The sequence below is a fragment of the Triplophysa rosa genome, linkage group LG11, assembly GCF_024868665.1.
Source record: "Triplophysa rosa linkage group LG11, Trosa_1v2, whole genome shotgun sequence".
Lineage (NCBI taxonomy): Eukaryota > Metazoa > Chordata > Actinopteri > Cypriniformes > Nemacheilidae > Triplophysa > Triplophysa rosa.
This window is the reverse complement of record NC_079900.1, coordinates 22,214,092-22,225,313: the sequence shown is the minus strand read 5'-3', so window position 1 is coordinate 22,225,313 and position 11,222 is coordinate 22,214,092. Positions and strand designations below refer to the sequence as shown.

At 43.6% G+C, this 11,222-nt stretch overlaps 1 protein-coding gene across 1 annotated transcript in view; it reads right to left on the bottom strand.

The window, feature by feature from the left end:
* Positions 1-2,222: 2,222 nt before the first annotated feature.
* Positions 2,223-11,222, bottom strand: part of LOC130561078 (potassium channel subfamily T member 2) — a 94,961-nt gene continuing 85,961 nt past the window's right edge. Inside the window, exons 26-30 of the mRNA XM_057345195.1 lie at positions 8,953-9,036; positions 8,681-8,809; positions 7,633-7,972; positions 5,705-5,789; positions 2,223-5,261 (exon numbers count right to left, since the gene is read on the bottom strand). Coding sequence (XP_057201178.1) covers positions 5,144-5,261; positions 5,705-5,789; positions 7,633-7,972; positions 8,681-8,809; positions 8,953-9,036 — 756 coding nt within the window. The 3' untranslated portion in view covers positions 2,223-5,143. The remainder of the gene's footprint in view (positions 5,262-5,704; positions 5,790-7,632; positions 7,973-8,680; positions 8,810-8,952; positions 9,037-11,222) is intronic.

Here is an 11,222-nt window from a genome sequence, read left to right as displayed (position 1 = left end):
CTGGCGAAGGGAGCGATCGAGCCCGTCCCTCTAGCCGAGATGTCCAACGGGTTTTACAGCACGTACTTCATCGTCCCCAAAAAGGACGGGGGGATGCGCCCCATCCTAGATCTGCATACCCTGAACAGGCAACTGCACAAGCTGCCGTTCAGGATGCTCACGCAGAAGCGCATCCTGGCATCTGTCAGATGTCAAGATGGATTCATGGCAATCGACCTGAAAGACGCTTACTTTCATGTCTCGATTCTCCCTCGTCATCGCCCGTTCCTACGGTTCGCTTTCGAGGGTCGGTCATATCAGTACAGAGTCCTCCCTTTCGGTCTGTCCCTGTCCCCACGAGTCTTTACGAAGATCGTGGAAGCCGCCCTCTCTACCCTCAGGGAGAGAGGTGTGCGGGTACTGAACTATCTCGATCTGTTGTGTACACACAGGGACCTGGTGCTCCGGCACCTAGATCGATTGGGACTACAGGTCAACCGAGAGAAGAGCAAGCTCTCCCCGGTGCAGAGCATTCTCTATCTTGGTATGGAACTCAACTCTGTCACCATGACAGCGCGTCTGACTACAGAACGCTCCCAGTCAGTGTTGAGCTGCCTGAAACATTTCAAGCAGTCAGCGGTCCCCCTGAAACAATTTCAGAGACTCCTGGGACACATGGCATCCTCGGCGGCGGTCATACACCTCGGGTTGATGCACATGAGACCGCTCCAACACTGGCTACAGAGTCGAGTTCCCTGGAGAGCGTGGCACACCGGCAGCAGGCGGATGGTAGTTACACCTCTCTGCCGACGCACCCTAACCCCTTGGTCTTCCATGACCTTCCTTCGAACAGGGGTCCCCCTGGGGCAGGTTACGAGGCATGTCGTGGAGACGACAGACGCCTCCCTGCAGGGCTGGGGTGCAGTGTGCAGCCTGCGCTGGCATATCAATTGCCTAGAGTTGTGGACCATGCTACTCACACTGAAGAGGCTGCAGCCTCTCGTGCAGGGCAAGCACGTGCTGGTCCAGTTGGACAGCACTACTGCAGTAGCGTATATCAACCAGGGTGGCGTGCGCTAGCGGCAGTTAACACGACTCGCCCGACGCCTCCTCCTGTGGAGTCAGCAGGTGACCCGCTCCCTGCGTGCCACGTATATCCCAGGCGACCTGAACCAGACAGCCGACACGCTCTCTCAACAGTCGACGCCTCGCGGAGAGTGACGACTCCACCCCCGCGCAGTCCAGCTCATTTGGGTGCTGTTCGGGCAGGCTCAGGTAGACCTGTTCGCCTCCCTGGAAACCACCCATTGCCCGCTTTTGGTACTCTCTAGCGCACAGCTGGCCGCGGGACAAGCGGAAGTACGCCTTCACCCCAGTGAGCCTCACTGCACAGACTCTGTGCAAGGTCAGGGAAGAGGAGCATCAAGTGTTACTCGTTGCGCCACACTGGCCCAACCGGACTTGGTTCTCGGAGCTAATGCTCTTGACGGCAGCTCCCCCCTGGCCGATTCCCCTGACGAAGGACCTGCTTTCCCAGGGGAAGGGCACGTTATGGCATCACAGGCCAGACCTCTGGAACCTCCATGTCTGGCCCCTGGACGGGAAGAGGAGATCCTGAGTGGCCTACCCCCGGCAGTGGTAGAGACCATATCTCAGGCAAGAGCACCAGCCACTAGGTGACTGTACGCCTACAAGTAGCGCCTCTTCTCGTCCTGGTGCTCTTCTCGAAAAGAAGACCCACGGAGTTGTGCGATCGGGACCGTGCTGTCCTTTCTACAAGAGAGACTCGAGACTAACCTCTCCCCATCCACACTGAAAGTGTATGTAGCCGCATTGCCGTTCATCACAACTCAGTTGCTGGAAAGTCTCTAGGACAGCACGACCTGGTCAACAGGTTCCTAAGGGGCGTGAGAAGGCGGAATCTGCCTCGTCCGCACTCCATACCCTCTTGGGACCTTGATGTGGCCCTGGCGGGCCTCATCAGGCCCCCCTTCGAATGATATTGTATTCATATCATGGACAAATTTGTCCATGAACAAGACGCCAATGTGTCACTATATGAGCAGTGGGGATTTATTATATCCAACATATTTTGAACTCTCAAAGTGCTGGTATTTACCTCCATTATATGAATCACAATGCACTGCAGTTTCTGCTAAATATCTGCTTTATTGTTCTTCTGAAGAAAAATGTCACCAACATTTCGGATGGCCTGAATGTGAGTCAATAAACAGCAAAGTTTCATTTTTGGGTGAACTGCCCCTTTGCATAACTGTTGTGTTAAAACCAATTTGCTCACAGTCTTTCTGTTGTACTGAATATCATTGTGTCTGTTATTAGCTGCAGCGATCACACAAAATAAATGAGAAGCCATCGGTTTGACTGATTTTATTATGCCCGCATGTTTGAATGGCACTGACTCAAGGCAATAGTGCATTATGAACACAGAGCACTGGGATGAGACAGTCTCTCTCACTCCTTCAGGACAAACAAATCCTTCATCTACACATGCATGATCAACACTATATTAACCTGACAAAAGAAATAGCTGTGCAGATCTCATCAATGCAAACATCAAACACACTGAGAAATCTTTTGTTCGAAAAAAAGTTATTGTAGACGAATAAGATTGTGGTCATCTGTTTGGTCCAATTCCCATTTAATAAGCTCCTTTTTGGAAGGCCAGAAAGAGCTGGGGAATGAAAAGCGGACTGTAATAACATACGAGCACTTGTCTTCAGATTGCATTCAGATCATTCCAGCAGCCGACAAACATTGAATTCACATGACAGAGCGACGGAGAACATACCCCTTCAAAGTACATTTGGCAAATTATTCCTTTGGCGGTCCAAGTAAAGAATGGCAGTGCTGGCTGTTTAACATACATTCACATGCACAGAGACTAATACAAATGACATATTTAAATGCACTTGCGTGGCCTCGGTTCTCTAGTATTAAAAATCATTCAATGCATAAATTAAATGTTTTCTAGTTTTTAAAAACTTCATGCATTGGAAAGTCCTCTAGTAAGAAAATAGGGATTAGATTACACTGTAAAAAGTGATTTCATGCTTAAACCTAAAGTTTGTGAGCAATTTGTCAAGTCAAACCACTATTTATTATTTAGAGAAACTGAGAAACTTTAATTATGAATGTGTAATGTGATTCATAAAAATGTCTTCAAATTCAGGAGTAATTGTTAGTTGAGGACTAAGATGCTGTACTTGTTAAGACAAAGAGAACTTTTTTTGGTTTTGCCCAAACAACAAAACTTCATTTCAGTACCCATGATGCAGTAGTTTCAACTTTTGTGTTACACGGTTTCATGGTCATGAGTGAACTTTAGTTTTTTGTTTACATATTCATAGAGACTCGCAATGTATCCAAGGTCCAGTTTTTGTTTCTGAAAATCAGACCCAAGACATTGCACATGCATGACATGTTGATGGGTTTGACACAGACAAGTGACTTTTCCATATTTGTTACGAGTGTATGTATGCCATCATTGTGTTCTTTGGTCCACTCTCTTTTTCCTACACAACTGATTTGATGCCTTAAAGAAAATCAGGTTGCGTTCAGAATGCCTCGATTTCTTCTCGGTTTTAATGTATTAAATGTTTTCCTCTTTGTAATAGATCAGGTCAATAGAGAGGAAAACAGACAAAAAGACAGAAACTTAACACAGGTCTGCCATGAACCTGTGAGTAATGCACTATCCACTGTACATGTCTAACAAAGCTGTGGTGATTAATAATGAAGAATTACACATAATTCACAATAATGTTATCATCATGATAACTATGAAATAAAACAATAATAATACTATCAGTAAAATACTGCTAGTTTATTTTGTATTTTCTCTTTTTTGGCCAATGAATCACATCAAAATACAAGTGTAGGAAGGTGGAGAGTTTGTAACCATCCTGCACGCCACCTACTATGTTGGAGTGTCAACCAGATATTGACACTGAATTATTTACAGTATTATCATGTGTATAATGAGGGGTATTAATATCACGGTTATTGTCTATACCGGTTTATTCTGACACCCTTAAAGGCGGGGTAACCGATTTCCGAATTACTCTTTAGACAACTGAGTCGGGCCGAGTACCAAAACAAACTTGTAGCCAATCAGCAATAAGGTGCACAGTGCACAGGATGGACATTAGCCGAGCACTGACAAAAGCGAAAGATGGGGGTAGGGGTGTGTTTGTTTTGGTGATTTGAACATCAACAACGGCTAAGAGAAATCGGACACCCCGCCTTTAATGCAAATAAAATATTATTCTCATTATAGTTTTGTAAAGAAAGAATTTGTAATAATGCCCCAATGCTGATTTAAATAAAAACAATCATTTTTTACCATAACACATAATACAATAATGAAAGTTAAGACAATTTGCTTAACTGTCAATGTCACAAAGCAAAAACGGTCTTAAAGTCCCCATGAACCGAAAGTTGCGATCTTTTTCAATTCCGTGTTTTGATGCATTTCCGAGTGAAATGGAATTTCCAATGAGAAAAATAGTGGACGTGGCTTTCGTCTTTCTCTGCGATTTGATTGGATGTATAAAAACAGCCGTTGCATTTTGAAATAGAACAGGCAGTAGACTGACAGTTGAAGGGGAGGAGTTAACGGATGCTCCGCCCAAGCCATCTAACATACCTCATTTAAGATGGATAGTCATTACAGGAAGGAAGTGCATTTTCAGATTTTAACTAAAGATTATGAGGGCACACGACTTTTAAAAAGAGAATGACCCACATTGATCAACTATTTACAATAAACGCTGCAATATTTCATGAAAAAAGAGGCGTTGTAATTTTTTATTTCACTGGGACTTTATCAATAACCCTCAATTTCTTTGTGCAAAACATCTATTGTGTGACCTGGCCATACTCTTGACGGGATTTATAAATCCACCCATTAACTATAAATCATCGTGTGTTGACTAGTAACATTCAGTTTGACTTTGCAAAATAAGTGAAGGCAACTAAAAAAGCAAGATCACTTTTTACAGTGTAGATTCAGTTCACAGTTCCATCCACACAGGTTCCACGTTCCTCAACGTCTCATTGTCTTCCTTTCTTCTGTTGTTTTGTACAATCCATCCACACACACGGTTCCACACAGAAGGTGATTTTGTGCCGGTGGTGATTGTGTTCATAGGTGAGTGCTGTCCTGTGTGTCAAATCTGTGTCCCTCTGCCGGGCCGGCACTTGGCTTGCGACCACCAGCCTGGTTAGGCACTGCTGACAGTAGATCTGGTCTGATCAGATACCTGCAGGAATCATCGCAATAAACTCTTTGCGTTAAGCTTTTGGTTACATGGCATTACGCTTCAAAACAAAAGAAATCGGCCCGAATAAGTTGGAAAATTAGAACTGCACAATGTATCAAAATATTGCGATATGCATATCACAAAAACACAAAATTTTAGATTTGATTCAGGTCTCATAGAGACTGGCATGTAAATGTGTGTGCCTATGTGTGTGCATTCATGTGCAATGATCAAAAAGAATGTGGTTTTCAGTTTTAAAATGTATTTTATAGGGCTGTGACGATTAATCGCATTAACATTGACAGCTCTAGTATTTCATTATGGTTCAGGCTGGTTTTACAAACTTAAGAGCATTGCTGACCCACAGTGTTCTTTAATTTCATGCAGCCCTATGAAGAGTGAAGTAAACTTTGCACAAAGTGAAGAGTGATGTCAATACTCACACAACATCATGGAGTTCCAGGCGTGTGTCTGGGGAGGGGTTTATGAGAATATAGGACAGTCTGTTGCCCTGGTCTGTCATACCATCTGACAAAAGGCAACAAGACATAAGACTATAAATATAAAGTGTGACAAAGATACAGTATAAACATAAATCAATATAAAGGTAAAGCGTGTTAGAGGAAGGTTTGACCGGTGAATTAAGAGGACATGTCTATAGGGTGTTTATTAAGATTGTTGCATTAAAATATCCAAAAAAACACTATAGGACAATGTTAAACATTTTGTTCAGTTCTGTACTGACATTCTCCCAAATGTTACCAACAATGTTTGAAATTGGATGAAAAGGGACACTTGTCAATGGTGTAATGTTGGCACTATCCTTGCTTCTACTGCTGTGTAAGTCATAGGTGTGTGACTCTGCATGGACCGTATGACCTATTTTCATTTTGTAAAAACTAATATCCATTTCAGGACATTAGTTTTAGTGTTTTGAGAGTTTTTAACTGGTTGGTGACTTAAAGCAACATTCTGTTATCTCTTTGTTATGAATAATCTAATCAAATTACAAATTCAAGAGATAAAGTCATCATTGATAATTATTGAAGTATTAAAAGCTGCAATTTGTAACTTACTTTGACTAAAGATAAACAAATTAGTTATTGTGTCAATTCAGCCATGTCTTTCTTTTTATTCATATATTTACTTAAAAATGTACCTATTAAAGCATTCAAAATAGTATGTACTGCATGTAGCATAGAGTAGTTAGACTTGTAATGTATTGTAATATAGTAATATATATAGTATGTACAGTAGTTGGAGAAAAATGTACAAAGTCTATTGAGTCAAGACCCAGAAGAATGTCTAAAAAATATTACTACAGTACTAAAAAAATAGTGTTTGCTTTATTTTCTGGGCACCTCTTGCTTTTCTATATATTGGAATAAAACCCTTACAGGGCTGTACAGTGCGACATACAGTATGTGCTGCGCGTTTGTGTGAAGTGCGTTTGTCGTTGTGCTGCTTCGTGTGTGATGTGGGAAAACATGGAAGGAATCACGAAAGGGGATTTCTACTACTTAAATATGTCCTCTGCTTGTTCTGCACTATGAGTGAATGAGCTGCACACTTTGACATGTTACAAGCGTGACACTCGTGGGTTTGTCTGCATCTTACTATTTGAGGACATGAACACATGATCTTCATCCACAGAGTTGTTCTAAGTTTATTTTACGAGCGTTTCACTGTTTGTGTGAAGCTACTGTCAAACACACTGAAACTCAAGCATCTTCGCGACCACTCGCCAAATTAAAGTCTGCTTAATTTGAACCAGATGATAAAATAATTCAATTGTAGTAAATTTATAAACTGTAGCAAACACTTAAGTATACTTTAATATTTACTATAGTAAGGTTCAAATATAAATTGTACACAAGAAATTTACTGAAGTTTAATGTAGACAAAATGTATTTACTACTGTATAGTAAAGCATTGAAAATACAGAACTCAGAAAAATCAAAAAGAAGAAAACTAATTTGGGGAAAACTAAAAATGATATGGCCCTAATTTATCCATTTGTATAACGTTAATGCCCTTTTTCAGTTACCTGCCTATTTATGTGATGACCTGCACTTTTTTTTACACCTGTGCTACAACTGTTTGGCCTGTGCTACAAAACTTTAAACCTCTGTAGCACCGGTGCTATGTGCAAAAAAAAGTTAACGTACAGATGTGGAAATAAGTTTGCCCATTTGTCAAATAATTTTGTCTAATAAATACCTTAAAAATGTAATGTTTTGTCTATTTTGTACCACACACCTCATACCATATTGTTTTGAATCTGAAGGTATAGCATGATGATGTAAAATTTCTATACACAGTAATAAACCTCAAAGGACACATACAGCAGTACACATGTGTACACACTTACTGAATCCTGATGGCGAGAGACCCAGGTGTTTCATGCGCGTGCGGACCAGGGCGTTAAGTTCCTGTCTCTCCGAGCGACGGAAAAGATTGAGTCTCTGCTGGCTAATGCGCTCGGCGGCGCTCCCCACTCCCTTGGCACCGCTGGAGCTCCTTCCACCCTTACGACTCAACCGTCGTGCCCACTGCATGCTCTTCCTCCTCAGGAGCGGGTGGTCCATGGCCTGCGAGGACGAGGGTGGTTCGGACGAGGTCGAGTTACGGTGAGGACCGGAGCGGCAGAGCAGAGGCTCGCGGGGCTCTCGTGTGTCCTCGTAATCCTCCACTGTGATAGACACCTGAGACTGAGACAAACAAACACAAAATCATCACAAACCATGTCCATGCTGGCAAAAAAGCATTTACCTTTAGTGACCCTGAATGCTTAGGCCATGCTGATGTCAAGGCGCCATATGTGACCCTGGACCACAAAACCAGTCATAAATAGCACAGGAATATTTGTAGCCATAGCCCAAAATACACTGTATGGGTCAAAATGATTGATTATGCCAAAAATCATTAGGATATTAAGTAAAGATCATGTTCCATTAAGATATTTTATAAATTTCCTACCGTAAATATATCAAAACTATTTTTGTGAGTGGATGCAGCAAAATCCTGAAAAAAATTGCCAGAAACACACCCACAAACTTCACTCGCTGCCGCCCGCTCTTTAGTATATGTAAAGTTTAGAATTTCTGCTTTTGGGTTCATCTATTCTCCACGATGTCATTACAGCAATAAGCCAATAGAGAGCTTAAAAACAAACCTGTTTTTTCTTAACAACGGCCTGCTACAGCGTCTCTGATTAACAACTTTAAAGGTGATTTTCTTAATATTTTGATTTGTGTTCCATAGAAGAAAGAGTCATACACATGTTCTGAAAGACATGGGGGTGAATAAACGAAGACAGGATTTTCATTTTTGTCTGAATTATCCCTTAACATAATTCTTACACACTGTAAACAAGCGGTATTCATTGTGAAGAGTGACTTATGGCCCTGGTCGTGTACCTCTGAAACGGGCAGTTTGTGTGCTTCAGTGCGGTATATTCCAATGGGAATGTCTCCTGTTGAGGAGCACAGCTTCTGGTAGAGACGTCCATAAGTACGGATCCACAAATCCTCCTCCGTGATCTTCATCTATAATGAGGAACATCAGGGCATCATCATTATCATTTCATTACGACCATCATCATTATCCACATAATCGCTCAGACTCGATTCAATTACAGCTGTCTTGAGTGATTCAATAATAGATTGAGTGATGGGTTGCTTGCACTCACAGCACACAGGAAGCCAGATCCAGGCATTGAGTCCAATCCTAACAGCAGTCTGGTGATGGAGATCATGTAGTCTTTTACAAAAGACTACAACACACAAAAGTCAGAAGAGTTTAAATGGTTTGCAAATATGTCAGTATGATTATTTCAACGAGTGAATATTTCTGGATTAGGGGTGTCACAGTAAACCGGTATTGACAGTAACCAGATTAGGGTTGTCACAGTAAACCGGTATTGACAGTAACCAGATTAGGGGTGTCACAGTACACCGGTATTGACAGTAACCAGATTAGGGGTGTCACAGTAAACCGGTATTGACAGTAACCAGATTAGGGGTGTCACAGTAAACCGGTATTGACAGTAACCAGATTAGGGGTGTCACAGTAAACCGGTATTGACAGTAACCAGATTAGGGTTGTCACAGTAAACCGGTATTGACAGTAACAGATTAGGGGTGTCACAGTACAACCGGTATTGACAGTAACCAGATTAGGGGTGTCACAGTAAACCAGTATTGACAGTAACCAGATTGGGTGTCAGTAACAGCGTAACGATGCACAGTACCGGTATTGACAGTAACCAGATTAGGGGTGTCACAGTAAACCGGTATTGACAGTAACCAGATTAGGGGTGTCACAGTAAACCGGTATTGACAGTAACCAGATTAGGGGTGTCACAGTAAACCGGTATTGACAGTAACCAGATTAGGGGTGTCACAGTAAACCGGTATTGACAGTAACCAGATTAGGGGTGTCACAGTAAACCGGTATTGACAGTAACCAGATTAGGGGTGTCACAGTAAACCGGTATTGACAGTAACCAGATTAGGGGTGTCACAGTAAACCGGTATTGACAGTAACCAGATTAGGGGTGTCACAGTAAACCGGTATTGACAGTAACCAGATTAGGGGTGTCACAGTAAACCGGTATTGACAGTAACCAGATTAGGGGTGTCACAGTAAACCGGTATTGACAGTAACCAGATTAGGGGTGTCACAGTAAACCGGTATTGACAGTAACCAGATTAGGGGTGTCACAGTAAACCGGTATTGACAGTAACCAGATTAGGGGTGTCACAGTAAACCGGTATTGACAGTAACCAGATTAGGGGTGTCACAGTAAACCGGTATTGACAGTAACCAGATTAGGGGTGTCACAGTAAACCGGTATTGACAGTAACCAGATTAGGGGTGTCACAGTAAACCGGTATTGACAGTAACCAGATTAGGGGTGTCACAGTAAACCGGTATTGACAGTAACCAGATTAGGGGTGTCACAGTAAACCGGTATTGACAGTAACCAGATTAGGGGTGTCACAGTAAACGTCTTGGTTACGATGTAACGGTTCCCTGAGGGAACGAGACGTTGTGTGAACCACAGAATGGGGTTTGTCTTGAGAACCTATCATCTTCTGAGTATTTAGAAAAGGCCAATGAAAATTGGCGAATGAAATTTGCATGCCGGGCTCCTCCCCGGATGTCCGGGTATAAGAGGGAAGCCGGCGTGCTCATTCATTCACCTTTGGTCTGAGGAGCCTAAAGCATCCTCCCCCGACCCTGGGGTGGGCGGCCAGTGTTGTGGCATGAGGGACACAACGTCTCGTTCCCTCCATCAGGGAACCGAGGTTACATCCGTAACCAAGACGTTCCCTTTCTGTCGGTCTCTCGACGTTGTGTCGAACCGACAGAATGGGGTTCCTATGGAAAACGCCACAGCACTGAGCCGCGTCACAATCTCTGCGGAGCGACGTTGACTGGCCTGGGCGAGTCAGACGAACACGCTAGCGCGAAATTATGACCTTCCAGTGGAGAGGAAGGGGGACCCAGAGCTTTCCACAAAAAGTTGGGAAGCCCCCTAACGCCGGCCGTCACGGGCGGAGGCCTGATTCTCTAAATGGCGAGAAGCCGCCCGGCACCGTACGGGCCACTGGGTAAGCATTATTCCCCCCTGGGGGGGAAAAACGCTGCAGAGGCCACTACCTACCGTAGGGAGGAATTAGTGGAGACACCACATGGTCTCACCATCAGGGGAGAACTCATGGGAGGAATGTGCGGACTGCAGGAGTTAACCGCAAGGTGGGAGTCCACCTGGGGAGGTCATGGGTTGCCAAGGTGGGAACCATTCATGAGGATACATCAGACGGAACAGCCCACGGAGGGGGGGTTACCACGTCTGGAGCACTAGGTCCGGTTAGAGCTATGTGGGAGATAACTCAACTGTTCCCCGGCCTAAAGGGGCAGGGCTGCTCTGCCCAGCCTGTCCCCTGGAAGGGT